The following is a 26,508-nucleotide window of genomic DNA, read 5'->3' as shown; positions in this document are numbered from 1 at the left end:
AAATAAGACAAATTATCTGGATTATTAGATATTCGGATATCCAAATTGGAAACCCTACAAATAAGTTACAAAAAAGGGAGAAGGGAATAGGTCAACAATTTTCAGATCGATTACTACATATTCCTCTCAGACATGTAAACCTGTTGAAATAGTAAGTTTATTCATGTAAACGCGACCTTCTTTTTCAAAAATAATTTCCCCAATATTTATTAACGATTTAGATAAAAATCAAATAAACAAAACAGGAAATGACATGTCATACAGAAATGGAATGAACAGGAAACAGTCCTATGTATGACAGTCATGTCATACAGAAATGGAAGTCCTTATTTTTCCATTTTGTCTTCTGCTTCTTATGATGATTTGTATTATGACATCATTTCCAAGTGTAATTATTACTTTTTTCTTTTTCTTAAAAAAGTTTCAAAAAAAAAAACATTAAAAAATTGCACATTATTTCATAAACTCTAAAGAATTTTGCATATCATCTCAGAAGTTTATTTAAATCTTCCATTTTATCTCAGAAGTTCCTAATAAACAAGATTTTTCAGAAAACTCAATTCAGAAAATTAAATTTCTTATTCAAAAACATATTTCTTGAATGTATGTATACCCAGGGAATATTCTCTATGTATTACTTCATAACTTTTTGAACCAAAAAACAAGTATTTGATACACTAGGTAATCTGAAACATTCTTAGCCAAGTGTAGCAGTATACATGTTTAAAACACTATATTCAGATGATATAAGAATAAAGAAAGAATAAAGAAAGTTACACAGAAAACATGTGTGTGTGTTTTTTTTATTTTATATTATTTACATTATTCAACCTATATGAGGCAGGGGGGATCTATGATTAAGGCTAATCAATTTTTTTATTTTTTTATATATTAAATAAGTAAACAACTCTTTTACTTTTCTGAATGTAAAAAATATTATTTACCAGATTCAATAAGAATAGGAAAGACTGTCATTTCCCCATCTGCGAAACATTTATTAAAACTTGATTCAACTTTAAAGTTCACACCAGAATTGTCAAACCGCATAAATGTTTGTGCTCCAGTAATTACATCTATCATACTAGGTGGAGCATGCACCATAATTTCTGGACTAAAAATGCCAAACTAATTATTTAACAGATTGAAAAATTTAATGTATGTTGTTTTTTTGTATTTTATATTTTATACTGAAATACTCACGTTGACTTTATCTTCTGATCATATTTAATAGCTTCGTTAACAAAATGCTTATGATTTTGTTCAGATAAAGTTCTAAAATAGATATAATAAAATAAACATACAAAATCTTATTAAATTTTAATTAAAATTAAAAATTTAATTTAAATAAATAAATAACAATTATACTTGGTACAAAGATTCACACAATAAAAGATTTGAAATGAGATTTTTTGATATCCTAAAAGTTTGGAAATAAATAGAAAAAAAGAACACAAATAACCCGGGAGTAGAGATGTGATGTATTTTTATGGTTGTTTTGAGCAAATTTTTGAAAAAAAAAAGCAGGGGTACATTTTTTTTGGTATTTTATGGGAAATATAGAAAAATTCAATATTTAAGCTAAATTTTCTCCTTTGTAAAAGCTGCTCATGGAGTTGATGTTTTTTATTTATAGATTATAGAATTATAGAATTATAATTATAGAAATTATAGAAAAAAATAATGACGTTTTAAATTATTGGAAACATAAAGAGAAGTTTCCACTGCTAAAAAAATTAGCACTTAAGTTACTAGCACCACCTGCATCCTCTGTATCTGAGGAAGATAGTTTTCATTATTTATGAGAAAAAACAATCAAGGCTACTTCAACGCGGAGAATTGTTAATTTTTCCACAATGAGGTAAAAGAAATATAAATGAGTGATAAACTAATGTCTTTGTTTCGCATATATAATTTTAGTAGTATTTTAATAATAATAATAATAGCAATATGGAATAGAAACCATTAACATTAGATTATTTAAAAATATAACATTTCTAGGTTTCTTTCAATTTTCAAACAACATTAACATGAAATATAAAAAAATACTATATAAAAATATCCGGCCATAACTTTATCCGGCCAGATATTGATACTGAATATTTTTTGGTATCAATATCTGGCCGGATAAAGTTATTATCCAGCCAGATATTGGATACCGAAAAATAATCCTATCTGGGCAAGATATCCGGCCGAATAACTTATCCAGGACACCCCAATTACATAGTGACACAATAAACATTGTTTATTTACATTTATTATATTTAATTACATTTATTATTTTATATATATATATTCATATATATATATATATATATATTATATATATATATATATATATATATATATATATATATATATATATATATATATATATATATATATATATATACATATATATATATATATATATATATATATATATATATATATATATATATGTATATGTATATGTATATGTATATGTATATATATATATATATACATATATATATATATATATGTATATGTATATGTATATGTATGTATATATATATATATATATATATATATGTATATATATATATATATATATATATATATATATATATATACATGTATATATATATATATATATATATATATATATATATATATATATATATATATATATATATATATATATATATATTATTCTGATTCACTCTCGACAAGGCTGCAAGCAACCACTATTAAGTTGGGAGTTACTAGAGAAAAAGAATAGAGTTATAGAGCAAGGAAACGGTTGATAAAAGACTTAAAAAGTTGAAGGTTTTATGAGTCAGGAAAACATGAAGATGGGAGAGAGTTTGAAAAGGGTTAAAGTGCAGAGGTAAAAGCTAGACGAATAAAAGTTTTCAGAGCATGCATGGACAGATACAGAAAATGAATGAAACTTAGATAGTTGGACCCACTTAAATAGAGTGGGTCCAACTATATTTACAATGCATTTTTGGACTTGAAGTCTTGAAGAGAAAAAGCATCATAAGAAGAACCAGCCCAAATATAACAAAAGTATTCCATACAGGGATGAATAAGAGATTTGTAGAGGTAGAGAATGGAATCAGGAGTAAGAAAATGACAAGCAACCTCATCAGATGCTAATTTAGCAATTAATTGTATATATGGTTTACATGAAAGGTCAGTAGTAAACAATGATCCAAGAAAAGAAGAGGACTCAGTGAGAGGGTTGCCATTCATTAATATAGGTATGTTGACACTATTGCAATATTTGTTTGCAGTAAACAACTGAGTTTTGTTAGAGTTAGAATTTACAAGCCACTGTGAGCCCAATTTGTTACAGAAGTGATATCAGATTTAAGATCGGCTGCCTGATCTAAGCGATCAAAAAGAGAAAACTTTTTGCCAAGGCAGGAGTATAAAGTTGAGTTATTGGCAAAGAGAGCTACTTTAGATATCAAGTTGTCTGGAAGATCATTATTGTAGATAAGAAACAAAACAGAAAAAAGGATAGAACCTTGAGGCACCCCAGAAGTTACTTGAAATAAAGAATAGTGTTGGCCTTCAAGGATGACTTTAATAAAGCGGTTAGAAATAAATGATTTGATAATTTGATAATCAAAATCTTTCCCATATACACCATATGAAGCAAGCTTATGGAGAAGACCAGCATGCCAAACTTTTTCAAAAGCTTTTATTATTATATATATGTGTATATATATATATATATATATATATATATATATATATACACATATATGTATAATATATATATATATTTATATATATTTATATATATATTATATATATATTTAAACAACTTTAAAAAGTATTCTACACAATAGAGTGCTCAATGTTCTTAAAAGAACAGAGCAATTATATATATATTATATATATATACTTTCAAATGTTGGCATAATTTTTTGAAAATCTAGCAAATTTAAAATGAAACGATGTCGATTAGCATGTCCAATGCTGTCAGCAGATATTTTTGTAACAATGGCAACATGTTTTTCAACACTTTGGCTGCAACATGGAATGTCTAAATGTTGCAAAGGTTCTTTTTCATATTCCATAATTTCCGATTCTGTTTTATTGTTAAGTAAAGCCGGAGGTGTGACTAATACTTTTTTCCAGAATATCATGTTAGTATAATTGTTTGAAAAAATATCGAGTGTGTTCGGATGTTCAAAATTCCATTCTTCACCTTTTTTGTTAAGTCGTTTTCCAATATTCTACTGATTGCAGTTTTGCAAACTTTTTGTTGTTCATCAGCTAACATGTTTAAAATAATGTTTTACCAATGTAATACAAAAGAATTTGTATTAACAACTTTCTTCATAATACTCAGTATGGTTCTTGGTTCTGGTATGGTTTGAGAAATCTTATTGCAAATAAATCAAAAATTATTTGAGCCATGACGTGCAGATCAATGTGTTTTGATGTAAAATCAAGTAGGACCATACACATTTACAATTATGTGTACAAAATCAACTAATGCGGCATCAGGATCGACAGTCGAAACGTATAAACACAATACTCTGTTGGCCCAGGAGAACGATGTTGGAGCAATGGAGAAACATGTTCAGAAGAAATAACATGACACATTTTGTATAGATAATGTTGATCTTCACTTAATTCTGCTATTAATCCCTGAAGGAATCAATTCCAAATTTTCTTAAACAGGAAGAATATCAACAATTGGTCTTTTAGTCAAATCCTCAAGTAGCTGTTTTCCTATCGGACCATAAAGATTTGTTGGTCCACTACTTGGACCATCTATTTCATAAAATATATGTTGAAAAGGGAGTTCATTCAAATGAATTAGAAAATTAACCACTCAAATGGTTGTTCAATAAACATTTTAATTCATTTAATTACTCCACTGATTCTACCAGTTTTCACAAGAGTTCCATTACATAAAATTGCTTTTATTGTTTCTGTGCTATTGTTTTCAATAATGCATGAAAAAAATTTTTCAGCAATGAAGAAATTATATCATGTGTATATTCAAAACTGGCATAAGTGCAAACTAGCATAAGTGCGCCAAATAAATTTGCAAACATTGGCATAAGTACAAACTGGCATAAGTGCAAAGCAGTTCGCACTTACGTCATTCGCATTTATGCTAATTTGCACTTATGCCAGTTTGCACTTATGAAATTTGGGCTTATTTAGTCGTCCCAAATAACCAACTGATATATGACATTTTCTAACTTAGTTCCTAACAACTATTTTTATCATAAGAGCTGCATTTACCTCCTTTGAAGTTAACTAATTCTTAGCAGTTGAAGTGGAACAGTGGTAATGCACACCTATAGGTCTAAGAATTGAACCTATAATAAGAGTGGGGCAATAAAAAAAAAGGACTTTTAACATTTCTTAAAACTATAACTCTTTCTGTAATCAGTTTGCTGTGTTAAATTTGTAAAAAACATATTAAAAAGTAGACGTAAAACTTATTTTGATTTCAGTATTATTTATGTTTTGTTTTTTATTATTATTTTGTTATTATTGTTAACAAACACAATATACTTTTCCTCTTAATTTAATCAGTGAATATAAACTTTTTATTGATTCATTTCATTTCCTTAAACTCTTTGAATTTTTTGCTTTCTTAAAATTACTCAAAGAAGTGATAAAAAAAAGGTAAACAGTTAAAGAAAAAGATTACATATTCTTTACTGTTTTTTTGTTCTTTAAGAACAATTAGTACTAATTGTATTGTAAAAAAACGCAGAAAAATGGTTCTCATCTTTGATAGTATCCACACCTTTAACAAACATCACATTTTAACTCCTTAATTTGCAGTCAAACATAAAACCCTCATTGTGTTTGTTGTAAAAATGCTTACTCCACTAGATAGTCTAGTCACTAGAAGATTTGCTAGTGGAATAACCAACCTAGTTCTGGCTCTAAACTTGTAATTTATAAAGGTTCTTACCCTTTTTACACATTCATATGCCTTTCACCATTAAAACAGTTTATTTTATGCATTTAATTCTAATTCCTTTTGTAGATCTCATAACCTTTCAGTAGTTATTTTTAAGTAGATTGTTAAGGTATATGAGAGATGTTTATCTAGGATACGGGAGATGATAATCTTTGTAGTTATATGAGCTTAAAGTTAGTATGATATAAATATCATATATAACAATAATATAAAATAAATAATGTAGGTGTTTTGACTATATATTAGAAATAAAGTTGTTGTTTTTTCACATAGGGATGTTTCAAAAATAACTCCAGTTTTGAAAGTCAAAAAATCACAATTGGTTCCTTTTATTTAATGTCTATGAACTCAAAGACTACTTAAGAGTAATTCAATTTTAACTCAGGAACTACACAACAAAGTTAAAAGATAAGTTTGAAAAACTATAAAAATCTATAAACATTTTTCCTATGTAATCTTGAAACATTTTTATAGCCCCTGACCTAAAATAAATAGAGATTTAATGCCTTTCAAAACCAGGTCCTTTTTGGGATTTCACAATTCTGCTTTCACATTATAAATTAATGAACCTCTTCATATCTCTTAAAGTCATTCCAAATCCTGGAAGTCCTCCCATATGCGTCCACTCATGACGAGTCATAAAAAATGTATCAAGGCGTCCAAATCGCAACATTTTGTTGCTTGTAAATATTCGCTGCATGCCTTCCCCACAATTAAAAAGATACCTAAAAAAATTTTGGAAACAAATTATATTACATACTATTATAGCTATATTTCTACAGTATTACACACAACTAAAATAGCTTTACCCTGTCCTATTTAATGGCTGATTTTAATAGATTTTAGAGCACTGATTTTATTTGATAAAAAATGTTTTTAAAATATTTTAGCTTTATAATCACTAAAAAAGGAAACCATTTCATTTGAAGTTTGAGCAAATTGAGTACAAAAACTTTGGGAAAACACTACTGATTTTGCAAAAATGTTCAACATGGTATATGATGCAAACTAATGAATATTGTTCATCAACATAAAAGTTTGAAAGAAGTCTTTCTAGCTAATGATAAAAAAAATGATTTTACACAAAGTTTAAACAATAATTTGAACTAAAATAATAAAATAGTGTTGACTAAAATAAAATATACACAACTGTCTAAAAAAATCTAAAAGTTATAAGTTTGGTAAATAGTTAATAAGATATACACATAACAAGTACGCCTTTTTGGCAAGTCAAGATAAAGTATTTTTATCCTTTAATTTGGCATTTATTCGTTAAAAATAGGACTAATACATTGAGGATTACTGAATAGTAAACAATCGAGTCAGAAAATAAGACTAAAACTTCTTAGCCATTTCACAACTGTAATGAGCTTTTAGCAAACATTTCACATAATCGCCAAACATTTAAATTAAAACACTAAGCTAATACCAAAAGTAAATGTAATACCAAAATTAAATTAAAGTCAACTAAAACAAAAAATTTAGTCAACTAAAACAAAAAAAATTACTTAAGAAGCATAACTGAAAAATATTTGCATTTATTGCTTGTTTAAATGTTAAATCAAATACAATAATTTTTTTAGTTTTTGCTAAAATCATTTATTTTATAAATAAATGATTTTAGCTAAAATTAAAAAAATAAATGTTTCAACGATATCATAGCCATCATCAGTTAAAATATATTAAAATGCTTAAATCAAATTAGTAAAATTAGGTTGAATTAATAGAGACCTTATAATAAAAAATACAATAAAAACGCAATTAAATAATGTAAAAAATGTTTTAAAAAGACAAAAGAACCAGTAATGTTAAAAGGAACTAGATTGAAATTGTCATTTTTACATGGTTCATTTGTTTATTAACAGAGAGTTTTTCCCACTCTATGTACATGCTCAATTTCTCTTCAAAGGACAAATTTATGGCCAAATTGATGGTGTTGCTATGGGTTCTCCTTTAGCACCTGTTCTTGCTTATCTTTTCATGGGAAATTTTGAATATAAATGGCTCAAATCATATAAAGGAGAAAAACCAGCTTTTTATAAACGGTATGTAGATGACATTTTTGCTGCTTTCACTTCCGAAAATCAGGCCGATTTATTTTTGGAGTATATTAATAATAAATATAACTCTATTACTTTTACAATGGAAAAAGAAATTCAATCAAAAATATCTTTTTTGGACCTAACTCAAAATAAAACAAACAATTCCACAATTACCACCATTTTTCATAAGAAAACTTTCTCGGGACTCTACACAAACTGTTTTAGTTTTACTTCATTTTCATACAAAGTTAGTCTTAATGTTTAATCAATAGAGCTTATAAAATAAACAACACTAGTCTCGGTCTTAGTCATGATATTAACGATCTTTTTAAAGTTCTCAAACGCAACTTGTACCTGTCTTGGTTGATTAAGAAAATCCAAAGCTCTTATATTAACAACACCAATATCGACATTTCATAGCGTTAGGAAAACCTAAAAATTATCAATATTTTAAACTTCCTTATATTAGAAAAATATCTGATTTAACCAAACAAAGACTAAATGCAATCATTAAAAGATATTGTAAGTCGGTCACCATAAGATTGGTTTTTACTTCATTTAAAATTTCAAAATTTTTTCCCGCAAAAGTTCCCTGTCCTACAGACTTTAATTCATTCGTTGTCTATATTTTGAATGCGCAGACTGTAAATCCTGTTATATTGGCAAAACTACTCGCCATTTGAAGACTCGAATAACCGAGCAACAAAAAAGGGATAAAAACTCACACATTTACAAACATATTCATTCAAATGAAAGCTGTTTTAATAGTTTTAATCATGCTAATTTTTCAATTTTAGATTTGGCCTCTAACAATTTTATATTAAAACTCAAAGAAAGCATATACATAGAGTGGGAAAAACCCACTATTAATAAACAAATGAACCGTTTAAAAATGATAATTTCAATATAGTTCCTTTTAACATTACCGGTTCTTTTATCTTTTTAAAACATTTGTTACATTATTTAATTGCATTTTTATTGTATTTTTTATTATAAGGTCTCTATTAATTCAACTTAATTTTACTAATTTGATTTTAATTTTTTTAAGCATTTTAATATATTTTTACTAATGATGGCTATAATATAGCCAAAACATGTATTTTATAAAATAAATGATTTTAACAAAAATTAAAAAAATTGTCTTATTTATTAGAATATTTATTCATTTTGTGTTGAAACGAGAGTTTGGAAATAAATCAAATACATATTTAAATTGCTCTAATAAATAAAATGGTGAAATGAATTAATCACAAAAGTTAACTTGTTAATTTTCTTGACAAAACTAGATTATCTGAGATTTTTTTTGAGTCAATGTGAGTAAATTTTAGCTTTTGATGTGATTTTCAATTGAAATTTCAGTTTTCAACGAAAACATTGACAGAAATTGAAACATAATATTTAAAATCATTAATGCTAAATCTATTAACTAATTATGAATTAATTATTTAAATATATTAATAATATATTTTAAAATGTTCCTTTTTTAATATATTATTAATAGATTTTTGGATTTATAGATTAAGAGTGAAATAAGATTTTTGTTATATTTATATTTATTTATATAGTTTTAGATTTATATTTATTTATTTTTATAGTTTTAATTTTATAACTCAACATTTATAACTGAGCATATTCTAAAGTTTTTTATGTATGAATGTGAATGTTCTAAAGGAACATTTTTATGTATGTATGTTCTAAAGGAACATTTTGATTTTTGATTTAACATTATGTTCATTACACAACAAATTTTTTTTTTGATTATCATGTAATTTATTTTCTTTTTTGTGCTCAAATTCATATAAAACTTGTGAATAAATAAATAACAGCTTGAAATAATATACAAACAACATTACACAGTATGTTGTATCAATCTATTTTAATATCGTAATGATAATTATATATCATATTGCACTTTTTCATATCTTGAAAGGTATTTTGGAATACGATACTAGTGAAAACAAAAAGAAACAATACAATTCCCTACAGTAAAGAAATTGTATTGTTTCACTAGTTACGAAAAAGTGCTTTACGACATATAATTACAAGATTACAATATTAGAATAGATTGATAACAACATACATAATAAAACATTGAAAAAAAGTGGGCAAGACATTTGCCACATTGTTACATGGTAAGTTACTATAAGCAATACAACTCTTTATTATGTTTTTAAACTTAAATCTTCACTAAAAAATCTTTCTCAATATTAGAAGTGGTCAAGATGGTTGTGATTTTGAGTGTACACTATATATATATATATATATATATATATATATATATATATATATATATATATATATAATATATATATATATATATAATATATATATATATATATATATACACACATTTATATATATATAATATATATATATATATATATATATATATATATATATATATATATTATATATATATATATATATATATATATATTATATATATATAAATGTGTATATATATGTGTATTTTGATGGTACTAGTGTATGATACTAGCGAATGTATGATACTAGTGAAAACAAAAAGAAACAATTCCTTACAATAAATGTTTTTCTAATGTTACAATTTCTTACAATAAATAGTTTCTATTCTTAAAATGTGCTATAGATGATGGTATGTCTAAATATTTAAGAGCTTGTCTCCCTTTAGCTTTTTTCTGTCTTTTGTATTACTAATCATACAAAAGTAACAGTCATCATGTTTTTTTTTATTTTCACATGGAACAACATAAAAGTTTATCTTTCTACATTTTTACCTTTCTACATTGTAACCATTCTGCTAGAGTAGATAATTTTAAGTATAAAAAAACTTTTTTTCTAAAAAAGAATTTCAGTAACAACTTGCTAACATGTTATTATAAATAGAATTTTTTTTAAACTATAAAAACTTTAAAGAATACTCTGTTAGTTTAACGGAGAGAGGTGAATACAACTGTGGGTTGTTAAAAACAAATCACTTAAATAAAATCTAAAAATGATATTTTTAGAATTAAGTGAAAATTATACAAATAAATTTTTCTGTGAAAAAATACTGTTTTAACTGTAAAAAAGTTTTATTAAAACCACAAATTAAAAAAGGGAAAACCCAAGCTTGTGTGCAAATTAATTCATTTAAAAAAACCATTATGTTGAACATGTCATTATTAAACAAACCAGATATTTTTATTTAAAAAAAAAACTAAGTGGAATTGTAAGTCATCGATTCTCTGCCTAATAGTAGACTTAGAAAGAAAAATAAGTAAATCAAAAAATCAAAACTACAAAAAAGCTAAAAAGGTTTTTGTTAATGTTTTTATAAATAATTTGTTTTAGTAAGTTTAATCAACTCTAAACTTATTTTCTAAGGTTTATTTAAGATATCAACACAACTTATCTTAGCACTTTGGGATCCCTTTAAGAAATAATAAATGATACTTAAGGAATAACAAATGTTAATTTCTTTAAATAAAACTTACTTTTTAGAATCTGTAAATATATAAAGACTTGGGACAGAACTGTCAATGCCTGTCCATAAAACTTGCATGATAACATTTTTACTTGGTCGGAGTTGAGGAGACATTATTTATTTGATATTTAAAAACCCTATTTAAGACAAAAAATATAGAATGAATTCACCTAATACAAGAAATGGTAAAAGTTATCAATTATTAAAAAAAATTTAAAACTTAAAAACAAAAACTTAAATTTAAATATAAAACACATTTTAATTGTCTAAAAAAAAGTTGTTCATTATAAAAAAAATATTTGAACATAGTTAAAAAATGATTTTCAAAAATAGACTAACAAACAAATATTGAAACATTAAAAAAATAATTATTTAATTAATTATAAATACAAAATATAGATATTTTATTTAGACAAAAATATTTTCATTAATTTAAAAATCTCTCAGCATTTTCATCAAATGAGAGCTATTCCAATTAATCAAATAATCACACAATTATATCAAAGGTCATTTTACCAAACAATATTACATTTAATACAAATCCAACAAAGCTTAATACTAGCATTTAAATGTTTAGATGGAACTTTTTCAAGACTTCTTCAAATATAGTCCAAGACATTGCAGTAACTAAGGTGCGTCGGAGACATCGAGGAAAAAATCCTACCGTAAAACCTTTTAGACCAAAAGTCTGGTACACAGTTTTTATGCAATTTATTGTTCCTTGATAATGTAAAGGATAGAGTTGAATTTGTGTTTTAATAACATCAGCTGGATGGGTAGCAAAAGAGGCCAAAACTCCAGCAATCAAACCACAAGCAAAATGGGTGTGAGCAGTATTCTTATCTATCACTGAAAAAAATTATCAAAAATCTATTAACTTAACTTTTATTTTAGAAAATAAAAAAAAATTATGTATCATGATGCTAAGATTTTGAATACAGCATTTAATTTTTTGTGGATTATTTATATATTACCAAAAACCATTTTAAAATATAATACATTCAGATTTATCCATTTGGCCATTGCTTTTGCGCTCAAGTTTTTCAAACTTGCGCGCATGCAAGCAAATAATTTTGCCAGTGCTTAAAAAAGTGCTCACAAAAAAAATACAAGCATCTTTTTAAATTGCAACAAATCTTTTTTGTTCATCATGTACTTTGATAAAAAAATGTGATAACACACATAAACAAATTATTTTTTATAGAATTTGAATCATTTTGTCATTTTTAATTTAATCATTTTATTTAGAATTTACGTAAAACTTTTTTTTGCCATCTTTATTTTATTTATTTTATTCAGAATTAAAATGTTTTATTTTGCCGCTTTTATTTTCATTTTTTTGTTTAGAATTATATAGAATTATAAATAAAAAAATAGAATTTAAATAAAATGTTTGTTTTTTCATTTTTATTTCATTAATTTCATTTAAAATTTATCTAAATCATTTTTGCCACCAATTTTTTTTTTTTTAATTTAAATAGCAAATAAAAATGATTCTGTAAAATTGCGCTTGCCAGCCTAATAATGAACATCAGACCAGCACCTTTGTGCGCTCGCCTTAAATTTCAAACGGGGAAGACTGTACACTGAATAAATATACTCTAACAAAAGGAAAACTTAATACACTTTTTAAAAACATGATACATTTATAAATATATTAAAATCATTAAACCTACCCTTTGATAACAATTTTTTCTCTTGAGTATAAAACATCAAAAAAAGCCCTGAAAATGGTGCATCTCTAGCTATTGTTGCAGTGCATCCACTGAATAATCCTTTTAAACCTTCAGATCTCCATATTGTTAGAAACCCATCAGGCACAGATTTATAAATAAATTGACCACTCTGTATCATAAACATACATGTATATAAATATTTATGCTTTATATGTACATTCATATATATATATATATATATATATATATATATATATATATATATATATATATATATATATATATATATATATAATATATATATATATATATAAATATATATATATATATATATAATATATATATATAATATATATATATATATATATATATATATATAATATATATATATATATATATATATAATATATATATATATATAATATATATATATAATATATATATATATATATATATATATATATATATATAATGATACATATATATATATATACATACATATATATATATATATATATATATATATATATATATATATATATATATATATATATATATATATATATATATATATATATATATATATATATAATAAGAATAATAATGATAAAAATAATAATAATAAATATAATTATATCAATATTAAAGTATTTAAATAAATATTTAAAATTAAAAAACAATAACTTCATTATTAACAAAAATAACATTGATAATAGAAAAAAAATATATAGGTTTATAAGGTAGAACATTACATTGGGAATTTTTTTTTTTCCAAAAAAATTGAAAAAACATTAACTGATAAACATTAACTGATAAAGTTTATTCATAAAATTCTAAAATAAACTAACTCATACATCAAACTACAGCAAGACTTTTCTTGATTTGGCAGCAGCAAACTGTTTTATTGTTGTAATGCAATCAAATTTCTGTACTTTTTGTTGGATATCAAGCTGAAAGTTTTGTTTCATAGTTGCTCTCTTTTTGTTCTTTATTGGTGCAAGTTTAAAAAAGTTTTCTCTTCTCACACACTGCATGAAATTGATAAAAAAACTTTCGAAGGCTTTCTTACATTTGGAAAAACTTCACAAAACAAAATTCAAAATTACACGCATATCATCAATGATGTTTTCTTTTTAGAAGAAAATCATTTTTTTTTAAAAGTTCTGTAAATATATGGAATAAAGGCATCATTCGCAAGCTTTTCAAGCTCAAGTGATATTTGTGAAGAAATTGAACTACTTCTTCCACTTTGTGTTAATCATCAATCAAAAATGTAACAGAAATCGAAATCTTGTCTCACCTTGCTTAGTTAAATCAGTTACACTATTGCAGTTAACAAAAAACCTTCGGGTTTTAGATTGCTCCTTTGGTGAAATGGTACATTTCTTTTTATGATTATAAAAAAAATCTTGTGTGTATTTCACAACACGTTCATTTATAGAACTTTATTTTAATTGCTGCAGTTTCATAAGAGCCAAATTCACACCATTAAACTTTGATATAATCAATTTAAAAAGATACTCTCATTAATTGCTAATAAGTATAGACTTCCAGTTTTTACTAATTTGTTAACTATAATCCATTACAGAAAATCATACTACATTAGACACATAATGATCTCAAAATCATTCAACTTTTCCATTACACTTTCAGCTTTGCCACAAGCGTTTTGTATTTGGTTCAAGCCATCTTTCAATATTTGTAATTAATTTTTTTTTTTTTTTAATTTTAATTCATTCCCAATATTCATTCCCAAGGCTGTAGAGCTTTTTTCATTCCCAATAAGGCTTTGGAGAGCTCCAAAACAATGAAGTGGAGAAAAAAAAACTAGATGAACCTTGTCTAGAGAGAAAGAGCATGATTAAAAGAACCAGCCCAATGACAACCCAAATATTTCCAAGAGAGGTCAGTAGTGAATGATAAAAGTGCATGCCTCACCTTTATCTCTATTTATACCTCAATCTTTCGGTTAGAGCAAGTTAAAGTCAGCCGAAGAACAAGATTGGAAATCATATTGTTGGTCAGAGAGCAAGTTATTATACTCAAGATTAGGTGTTAAAAATTTGTTGATTAAAAACTTAAAGACCTTGCTAATAATAGAGAGAAGACTGGTCAAACAATAGCTGGAGCGTTCTCCAGAGATTTTTCGAGAAAAGTTTAATTGAGAAATGAGATGTGGATGTCTAACATTGGGTTAATCTGTGTAACTGGAACAGAAGGAAGAGCATGGCCATTAGGTTCAAGAGTCAAATTAGAAAAAAAATTCTTTGCAAATACTTCTGCTTTATCCTTGGGAGAGCTAATAAGATCAGACTCATGAGTTAGATATGGAATGTTTATGACACTGTTGAAGATTTTCTAAAAGTCTCTAAAGTCAAACTTCTGAGATAAAATACAAGATTTAGTAAATTTGGAATAATGGAGCTTAGTAGCAGACAACACTTAAATTGATTTCTTGCAATAATAAAAAGGTTTTTGTTCTTAAGAAAGTCATTCTGTTGAAAAAGATTTTTTTAAATTATTATGATTAGATATAGCAGCTGCACGAGAAAGTGAAAACCATAGTGTAGAATGAGGTTTGACTTAAAATCTATGAGAAAAAATAAAAGCTCCCATACATGTATGGATCCAGAAGTTTAAGTAGGAGTATCAATAATCTGCAGAGAGAGAAAAGAGTCCTGCTAATTAACTCCAAATTGTAAATTAGGGCTCCTATACCAACCATGCACAACATGGCACTGTTAGTACTCTGATATTTTACAGCTGTTGATGTTTATATTAAATCAGCCTATCAGAGGGCTACCAAAGAGTTCGGAAAACCTTTCTAACTGTCGGCCTTAGAACTAATAAACTGAATTTCAGAGCTGTACCCTCACTAGAAGGTAAAAGAGTTGGATAGCCACTCTCAAGAATACACAAGCAAAAATAAGTAGAAAAAAAAAAGAGTGAAATCAAGAATTCATCATTTTAAGCTCGAAACAATGTAAAGGGTGCAAGGCTGGTCAACAGAATTATTCTGATTACTCTTAAAGTTTTTGCTTAAGAGGCCTTCTACAAAACAGTAGCTGGATACAATTAACATCTGCCCAAGATGAGTTGTTTTATTGAAACACCATATCTAGCCTTCACTCAACTAAGAGCCCCAAGACGTGGGAATTCCAAGTCAGAGTTTATTTCTCCTAGCCTTTGCCTAGAAAAGCAAATCTTAGAAGGCGGCAGGACATGGGATTGGTTGTATTGAGTCATATGTTAACAGTAGTAGGGTGATCATAATGATCCTGAACCTGACATGGAATAGTTAAAAGAAGTTGTTTCTGTAAGCAGTACTCTGAAACATTGAGCAGGATATTTTGGAAATGCATTAGAAAAAATATTACATCTGAAGGAATACTGGAAATCAGGGTGAGTGTATGTTACATAGTTGTAGTCTGAGTTGTTAACTGAGCTAACACTACACCAGAGGTTAAGACAGAACATATAGAAAATTATGGGTGAGCACAGTGACTAACACCCCCAACAAAATAACAGACAAAAATAGATACCATTATAGACATGATATATATTAGAGAGTATTGATAACAGGAATTACACTTCTTTTAGCCTTTGCTTAGAAAGCAAATCCTACTGCAGGATATGAACAGTAGGTACCACCAATTTTTGTTATTAAGTTTCTGCAAGCTGGAGTAGATAGTTTATCAGAAAATACGAGTTTAATCAAAAATAAAAAAAATCTAAAGTTAACTAGTAGCAATCTTATTTGAACCCAAACAAGTTGCAACATTTATAACAATATTTTTTTATTTACATAATATTGTCTAAATATATGGCTATAATGTAAAACTACCTATTTTTAGAGGACACAAACATGTCTAAAAAATTATAAAAATTGAATATTAATTAATTACAATTCATTATATATGATATTATAATATTTTAAACCAATACTCGTTTTTAAAAACTCATTTTAACTCACTCTAGGTTTTATAATGAACTGTAAGTAAAAAAGTTAAATAAAAATAAGATACAACTGGGAAGACTTGCAACTTAAAAATTTTGCACATTATCGTTTTAAGGTCTAATAAAGGTACTCCAGTATGAAGCAATTGACTTTTCTAAAAAAAAGGTGAAAATTGCTGGTGTCTAATGAACAGGTTGCACTGGAATATATGTTATCAACAGCAGGGTGAATACAATGAGTATATGCCTGACCTGACACTAGATCTTAGTTTATTCAATAAGAAATGTACAGATAGCAACTATAAAAATCAATTATCACTACTAAACTAAAAAATCATTTATGAAATCATTTAATTCCACATCTCCATGATATTGTTTGTTAAAACCTTAATCAAAATCTGAAAAAAATACTTTTCAAAGTGTTAACGCTGATACCCTTAGCAAGATTTTTTAGAACTTTTTGTTATTTCAATTTTTGGGATTCTTTTTTTTATTTATTGAAGAAAAAGCGTTGAATTTTTACTATAAAAAGTAGATCAGTCAAGATTTATAAAAAAATAAAAGTATTTACATCTAGATGAAATATTTAATGATGATATTTATGTTAAGTTAACTAACTTTCAAAACCTTAACAGCGTCATGAGCACACCATCAGGTATCACAAAGTACAAAAATTTGTGTTTGGCTTGATTGAAGAATGTTGCAAAGCTGTTGAACAATTCCAAAGAACAGTTCTGCATACACACAGCAGTTAGTTGCTGTAATTCCAAGTAGATTCAGAGAGTGTGCACCTCATTTAAAAATACCCCAATAGGTTTATTTCTTTAATGTGTGCTTGAACATCTTTACCCTGTGTGATAAATCGAGATAAATACCAGAAACCTTTTAACAAGATTCATCCCTATTTTATTTATTTATATATCAGAGAATAAAATTATACAAAGTATTTGGCATGTTTTACATCATTATTAAAACTCTTTAGCACCATGTCACAACTTTTATGAATGCTATCTCTACTTGGATTTCCATATTGCTAAATACGCTTTGATAAAAAACCATCTTAATTTGCTACATAATACCAATTTCCAAAATAATTTCCATCGAGGATGAACGCCAGTATCTCATCATTTCATCAAAGTGCTAGAACCCTTTCACTAGTGGAATTTATGACATAAGAGATTTAAAACAGTCTCAATGCTTGACTAATCTGATGATATACTCATAAACAAATTGCTTGTCTATGTTGCTCATAAGATTTTTTAATTCTTGTAACTGGCGTAAATTGTGTTGTTTTCTAATGGTTTTTCTAAAGGTTTTCTTGAAGGCACCTACTTCCAAATTTTGAAGCAGTTATTTATTTACAACAAAAAAGTTACAAAAGAAATCATTTACTTTCTAAAGTGCTTGATCATTAGAGATTTTTTTTATTTGATTTCCGCTTCTTTCTCAAATTGATAAATGAATCAGCTCTGCTTCACTATCATCAGTAATTGTGCAGCTTTAGGATGTGCTACAGTTGTAGTTATGAATGATGTAGATGTCTTAAGATTTACAACAAAAAATGTTTTGATTGATTTTGAGTTGCTAAGATTAGGTTACTCTTTCTGTTTTTTTGCCTAATGCTTTTGCTGGCCAATTGAATAATGCTGTGTTTGCTCATGTTGAAATCAGACGGCCTGAAATAAAAATTAACATGTCTAAATAAGTCCTAATCTAAAAAAAAAAATATAGAAATATCAAGTTTATAAAAACTGTTAAATATGTAAATATAAATATGTTAAATAAACTGTTGATAAAAGTTAATGAACATCAAGTTGGTAAAAATATAAAAAACGACTTTTTGTGATAATAAACTTTTATTTTTATTTTTTTCTTCTAGAACTTTATAAATTTAACAAGACACTACGTGTAACTTTATAAATACACTACATGTAATTCTAGAACTTTATAAATATAACAAGACACTACGTGTAATTCTAGAACTTTATAAATATAACAAGACACTACATGTAATTTTATCATCAGTACTTTTTTATTTTAACTATAAAAAATTGAACACAAAAATGAACTCTAAAATTATTTATTATAAAAATTAATTTTACACAAAATTTTAATGACTTTGTATAAGCTTTCAAAAGTTTGTACTTCATAAGTTTTTCAAATTATTACCTTTATTGGATTTTTATTATCAATTTATCAAAATAATCTAAATATAACGTGTTATTTATTTTACAACTAAATCTTTTAAAATATCAATAGACTCATCATATTAGCATTTAATACTTACAGCAATGCATACCATGCAATATACCAGAAATGTAGTTAACATTAAATGATGATTGATTGAGTGTAAGGGTAACTCCATGTCAAATTAGCAGGCTCATGACACCCCGTGTTTTGGATTTTGCTATTTTTTTTATGTTAAAGGGTTTATAAAAATTAAGAAAACTTGAAATTTGGAACCTCCAACCCTTTACGGTTCTTGAGATATTAAGGATTCAATTTTCTTAATTATGCTGACTCAGCATAAATAATTTTTTTGTTGTTAAATAGCAATATTTTATAAACCAAATGAGGTATCATCTTGAAATTTTGTACAAAGACAATCTTTCACATGGCGGATACAAATTTCAATTTTGAAAATTTTTTTGACCACCATAATTACATGTAAATTAGATAATGAAGACATATATTTTGGGGTATTTCGATGGTCAAAATGGTGATGTCACCATGAGGCATTTGTTATAACTTACAATATAGGTATCAAAAAATCACTTTTCAACTTTTTCAAAATGCAGCCTTATTAGTAAAGCTTATATATATGCTGAGTCAGCATAAAATTTATTGCTAACTTATTTATGATAAAATTAGGTATATCTTAATTTTATGTTGTAAAAAGATATTGTTAAAGTCTTTGAGAGGAAAATAATAAATTTATAATTTATTTATATTTTTTTTGTGCCTAGAGTATGGGGATAGAGGAGGGTGGGTGGGGGAGGGGTGGTGGGAGGAATCAGACTTTTCCGGTCTCCCCCCTCCCAAAAAAAAAAACTAATTATATTCTCCAAATAAAATATTTTTTCAAATTTGAAAATTTTGTTTTGTTAAAAATTTTTAAAGCTTTTTGGAGGCCTTATGGAGCAATAACTAGAAATTTTATTTTTATTTATTGAAAGTAATTTTTTTGTAAAAGACCAACATTTTTTTAAGTATAGAAATTTTGCTAGGCTGTAATCCAAATGCATTTATAAAAGACATTTTTTTTAAAATGCTATATTTTCAAGAGATATTTTTTTTCTTTCTATAAATAAAACCAATTATTGCCTCATTATTATATTGTTGCTTCTGATTTCATGTTGTAAATATTAGTTTCCTGTTACTTTGCAGAATTTTTATATTTACTTTTTATACTAACTAATTAATAAATGTCAAATGATTACTATATGATCTGTAAATAATATAAAAATTAATTACCCTTTAATCATGCATAAGAGTAAGTCATATGATATGGTACATCCAATTATATGTATATTATAAAAAAAAATGTATAAATAATTTACCATAAACTAAATAATGTTAATGGCATTTAAAAAATATTTATTTTGTAAAATAATTCAAAACCAGATTTTTTGAATAAAATTAAGTTGGAAAATATGTATAAAAAGTGTTCTATTGGATTAGAATGTAATATTGACTGTCGCAAGCAAGGTTTAACAATAAGACAAGGTCTTTTAGACCTATCAACATTTTCAAGTGATGAAAAACACGAGTTATTAAAACACGAGAGCTGGTTTATTTGATTGTGGAAAATTATTTACTACAGTTTGCTATTATTATGATAATAAGAACACTTTAAATGTGAACTTGAAAAAAATTTTCAGAAATGCTGTAATCTCTTTAAAAAACATGGAAATCGTAAGAAAAACGTAAAAGGTAATTTTAATATTATTTTGATGATTAGAATAGTTTAAATAGTAATTAAATAAACTAAAAAAATAATAAGACAACAATATGCTTTTTTAAGAAGAAAATTCAAATATTTTAATAAATTTAAAATTTAATTGTTTTAAAAATTAATAAACATACTAATATGTTCTTTACAATGATGTTTAGTTGATATTAGTTTTTAGAAATTATTGTTTCTTTTTTTATATAGGAAATGTGAAGATATCACTATCAATAGCAATAACTCTTAAAACACAAGATGTTCCTGTTGTACCTGGCTGGAAATTATGCAGTAGTTGTTACAAAAGGGTACAGAGTATAAATAAAAAATTTGAATCAAATGATCAATGCTATAGCAGGGTTGAGTCTGAACATGAAAAACGTTTAGCTCTCAATGAAAGTCTTCAATCTATAGGTGTGTCACCTATTAAGCTTAAATTAGTGCCAAAACACCAACGGTTACCAGCTCCCGAAAGAAAATTTGATCAAATAACTGAAGCAACAAGAAACAAAATAAATGAAGTTTATAATATTGATCCTATGATTAGATTGACATCACCTTGTACACCACTAACTTCTTCAGTTTATCACCATAAAATTGATGATATAAACTCACTTTTAAACGAATTAAAAGATAAGCTAAAAAATGAGACATCATACTCCACAAAAACACAGATATTAACATTAACTCCAGAATCATGGTCACTCCGAAAATCTGCAGAATTTTTAAATGTATCTATTTACCTTATACGAGAGGCTAGAAAAGCTATAAAAACATGGAATTTTGTATAAACCATCATCAAAAAAAGGAAAGTTGCTTTCCCATGAAACCATTGATCTAGTTCATAGCTTTTATCAAAGTGACGAGTACACACGAATGATGCCTGGAAGAAAAAGATAGGGTACAGGCAACACATGCAAAAAAAGACTAATATTGATTAATTTAAAAGAACTTCATGTAGCATTTAAATCTGAACACTGAACAATTTAAATGTTGGATTTTCAAAGTTTTGCAGCCTTTGCCCAAGATGGTGTGCAACCACAAACTCATCTGGCACTCACAGTATTTGTGTCTGTATCTATTATCACAATGTTAAGTTGTTAGCTGATGCTCTTAAAATTGACAAAGACTATAGAGATTTAATGGGAATGATTGTTTGCAATCGGGATAATCTAGAGTGCATGTTACATCACTGTCTACTATGTCATGGTATTACTGCTTTAAAAGAATTCTTAACTGGAAAATTTGACTACTGTGATAAAGAAATAACAATTAACCAATGGCAAGGTACTGTAGAACTCTGCTGATCAGAGCTCTACAGTACCTTGCCTTTGGTTAATTGTCATACATTTCATTCACTTATAGGTAAAAGTCAGGCCAAGTACTTTAAAGACTTTAAAGAGTTTTTAAATCACAATGAGTGTTTAATATTGGGTGACTTTGCAAAAAACTTTCAATTTATTGTTCAGGATAAGGTGCTAAGTTATCACTGGAATAAACCAAAATGTACACTTCATCCTATTATTATATACTACAAATCAAATGGTAAACTGATATCTAAGTCATTTTGTTTTTTTTCTGATGACATTAAGCATGATGTAAAATTTGTATATAAAATACAACAGTTCATTATCAATTACATTAAAGCAAACATTCTACAAATTAGTAATATTAAATACTACACTGATGGATGTGCAGCACAGTATAAAAACTTTAAGAACTTTATTAATCTTTGTCATCAAAGAAGATTTTGATATTGATGCTGAATGGGTTTTTTTTGCCACAAGCCATGGTAAATCTGTTTGTGAAAGTACTGGGGGCACAGTAAAAAGACTAACTGCACAAGTCAGTTTAAAAAGGACAATGACTGAACAGATTTTAGATGTAGATAAGATGTTTGAATTTTGTGTCACCAATATTAAAAACATTCAATTCATTTTGGTTTATAAAACAGAAACAAATGAAGTTCGATCATCATTACAACCAAGGTTTACTATGGGAAGAACCTTGCCAGGAACAAGATGCTTCCACCATTTTATACCAATTAATAAATGTACAATTTCTTTTAAGAGGATGAGTCAACAAACTGATGCTCTGACATTTAACCTTGTGCAGATACCAAATTAGCTGGTTGTGCAGCAGGTTATTTATAACCATATGGATTATGTAGCTTGCAATTCTGACATTTTTTGGTGGATTGGAATTATAACCAAAAAAGACAAGAGAGAAGGAGGTTATAAAATTAAATCTATGCATCCACATGGTCCCAGCCCAAGTTTTTTTTGGCACGCACAGGAAGATATGTGTTGGGTCCCATCAAATCATGTTTTATATACCATTGATTTGCCATCTACAACAAATGGTCGCATATATAAAATTTCAGAAACTGAGTCAGAAAAAATTATAGAAAAAAAAAATAAAGACTTTTCAAATTTAGTTAAGATACAACTTTATGTGAGTATGTGTAAATGTCACAATTTGGCTACAAAACTCTCCTAGTCATTTGCCTTGATGTTTTTAACAAAAAAAAAAAAAAAAAAAGGAAAGAGGGTTGGTTAAATGCTTATTTGCCTCCCTCCTCTTTAGACCATGAGCCCTCCCCAGGTACAAAAAAATAAATAAATAAAGTATAAATTTATTATTGCCCTCACAAAGACTTTAACAATATCTTTTTACAACATAAAATTAAGATATAATTTTATCATTAAATAAGTTAGCAATAAATTTTATGCTGACTCAGCTTTACTTAAAAGGCTGCATTTAGAAAAGTTGAAAAATACAGTAATATATTTTTTATTATTAATGATTTTTTGATACCTATATTGTAAGTTATAACAATGCCTAAAAAAAAATTATCAAGGTGACATCACCATTTTGACCGTCGAAATACCCCAAAATATATGCCTTCATTATTTAATTTACATGTAATTATGGTGGTCAAATAAATTTTCAATTTGAAATTTGTATCCGCCATGTGGAAAAATGTCTATGTACAAAATTTCAGGATGATACCTCATTTAGTTTATAAAATATTGCTATTTACCAACAAAAAAATATTTTGCAAAAAATCATAAGCATAAATAAGAAAATTGTCAGAAAAATAAGAAAATTGAATCCTGAATATCTCAAGAACGGTTGGAGGTTCCAAATAACAAATTTTCTTAATTTTTATAAACCCTATAACATATACAAAAAATTAGCAAAATCCAAAACAAGGGGTGACATTTTTTGTTTTTTTCTGCTGATTTGACATGGAATTACCCGTAAGTGAATTTACCATTAATGCAAATCCACAGAATTTTAATAGTGAATTTATTCCATATTGAAATCTATTTATACACCAACATATTCTTTTAACAAATTTTTATTCTTCTTTTAAAAATTTAAAAAAACTCATTTTTTAGAAATCCAGGGAATCCGCATTCCTTTTATTTAACAAATGTAAAAATTGGAAACAATTTTACTTCAAGAACACTTTTTAAAAATATTAATAAAATTAATAAATAGTTAACTAATTTTAAAAATAATGAATAATTTTAAAGTTACTTCTAGTCGAGCTTTGATAACTGTCACTGGTAACATAGTTGTACACACAATACTTCGTGCAACAGCACCAATAAATAAATTTTCATAAAACTTTGGCTCTCTCCTTAAAAAAAAAATATATTTATATGTATATATATATATATATATATGTATATATATATGTATATATATATATATATATATATATATATATATATAAATATATATATATACATGTATATATATATATATATATATATATATATATATATATATATATATATATATATATATATAATATATATATATATATATATATATATATATATATATATATATATATATATATACTGACGCTCATGGAAGTTAGGACAAAAAATATTTTTTCAAAAGAATAATATTAAAATGTAATTACAATATAAAATTATTAATTTATATTAATAAAGTATTTTACATTATCAACTCAAATTTTTTAAGTTTGTCATTAACAAGTATTTCATTTGCTTAATGTGTTTTTATATGCAGATACTTTGTGTATTTTGTGTAATTTTATTAAATATTACACAAAATACACAAGTGCAGAAGTTCAAAGGTAAAATTAAAACTTTTTTTTTTTTTAGTGTAAATTCAAAATATTGAAAAAAATGTCTAAAGGTAACCCAATAAGTGTAGAAAAAAGGACAGCAATACTTTGCTTCAAGAAGACTATACAGTTAGAAAAAAAGCTGAAAAATTAAATCTGAGTAAAACAACGGTTAGTTATACAATTCGTCCATCGAGAATCTGGAAGTTTGGAAGACATCGTCCAGGCCCATCTCGCATAACAACAAAAACTGTTGACCGATGTATAAAAGTAACCAGTAAACGTAATCGAATGTTAACTGCTTTTAAAAAATTATAAAAACAAATGACCAGTTTAAAAATTATCCGAATTCTAAAGAATTCTTTTCATGATTTTTTAATTATCTAATGTAGTTGATGCAACTTCCTGGTTACAAAACACTACAGTTATTACATAATTAACTATAACAATTCCCAATTTCCTGTGAAATAATTTTTCTATAATTTGAACTTTTTGGTGTTTAGACATTCTTCCTGATGCACCTGGTGGAGAAACATGCTGTTGAAGAAAAAAAATTAGATAAGTGTTTTTATTATATTATTATTGCTCTGTTCTTTAAGAACATTGAGCACTCTATTTGTAGAATATATTGACATAATTTATATATTAGGCTCCAGGTTTATACTTGTTGAGCACTCTTAATTGTATTTTACATAACATAAACATGGAAACAAACGATTTAAATTATTCCCTAAAAAATATCCCAATCCTAAACAAAAAAAGTTATACTATTTCTTTAATTGAAAAAAAAAGAACACTCTATTAAAAGAATTTGTTGGAAAGCCCATTTTTTCTTAGAATCTGAAAACAATATAAATCCTTTAATTGAAAATAACCAAAAAAAAAATTTTGGATTCAAAAAAAAAAATGCCACACCATTTATTCCCAACCTAGAAAACTACCTAGAAAAAATATAAACAATGATTTCCAAAAGGAACTTAAATTAGACAGTAATATAAAATAAAATCTTAAAATTTTAGTTTTTGCTGATAAAACAAACAACATATATCAAATTGCCTCAGATAATCACTATAAATTACTGTGCAATAATATTTTTAATAATTATGCAAAAGCCCCAAAAAACTTAATTTAGAAGGCCAAAACATTGCTAAAACAATTAATTTAGAAGCTAAAACTGAATCAGTCGCACCAGCACAAGCGTCTATCACACTAAAAGATCATAAACCAAGTTTTCAAAATCAACTCCCTTTTTGTAGGCTACTAGTACCTTCAAAAAGTGAACTAGGGCACATTAGTAAAATTAAATTATATGAAATAAATAATACTATTCGAAAAGAATTAAATTTGCAACAGTGGAAAAATACCACTGACGTTATATATTGGTTTTCTAAAATTAGTAATAAAA

At 26.1% G+C, this 26,508-nt stretch overlaps 2 protein-coding genes across 2 annotated transcripts in view; both read right to left on the bottom strand.

Annotated features, from left to right (window-relative positions):
• The window catches only part of LOC101236086 (ribonuclease Z, mitochondrial), a 42,740-nt gene extending 31,154 nt beyond the window's left edge, over positions 1–11,586 (bottom strand). The window contains exons 1-4 of the mRNA XM_065803242.1: positions 11,427–11,586; positions 6,499–6,654; positions 1,201–1,272; positions 945–1,111 (exon numbers count right to left, since the gene is read on the bottom strand). Coding sequence (XP_065659314.1) covers positions 945–1,111; positions 1,201–1,272; positions 6,499–6,654; positions 11,427–11,530 — 499 coding nt within the window. The 5' untranslated portion in view covers positions 11,531–11,586. The remainder of the gene's footprint in view (positions 1–944; positions 1,112–1,200; positions 1,273–6,498; positions 6,655–11,426) is intronic.
• A 325-nt stretch (positions 11,587–11,911) lies between these two features.
• LOC100197263 (mitochondrial glycine transporter B) overlaps positions 11,912–26,508 on the bottom strand; it is a 37,025-nt gene continuing 22,428 nt past the window's right edge. The window contains exons 5-7 of the mRNA XM_065803243.1: positions 24,542–24,644; positions 13,093–13,261; positions 11,912–12,265 (exon numbers count right to left, since the gene is read on the bottom strand). Coding sequence (XP_065659315.1) covers positions 11,982–12,265; positions 13,093–13,261; positions 24,542–24,644 — 556 coding nt within the window. The 3' untranslated portion in view covers positions 11,912–11,981. The remainder of the gene's footprint in view (positions 12,266–13,092; positions 13,262–24,541; positions 24,645–26,508) is intronic.

Source organism: Hydra vulgaris, chromosome 08 (genome assembly GCF_038396675.1).
Source record: "Hydra vulgaris chromosome 08, alternate assembly HydraT2T_AEP".
NCBI classification, from domain to species: Eukaryota; Metazoa; Cnidaria; class Hydrozoa; order Anthoathecata; family Hydridae; genus Hydra; species Hydra vulgaris.
Note: the sequence above shows the minus strand (reverse complement) of the source record. Positions and strands in the feature narration are given on the sequence as shown.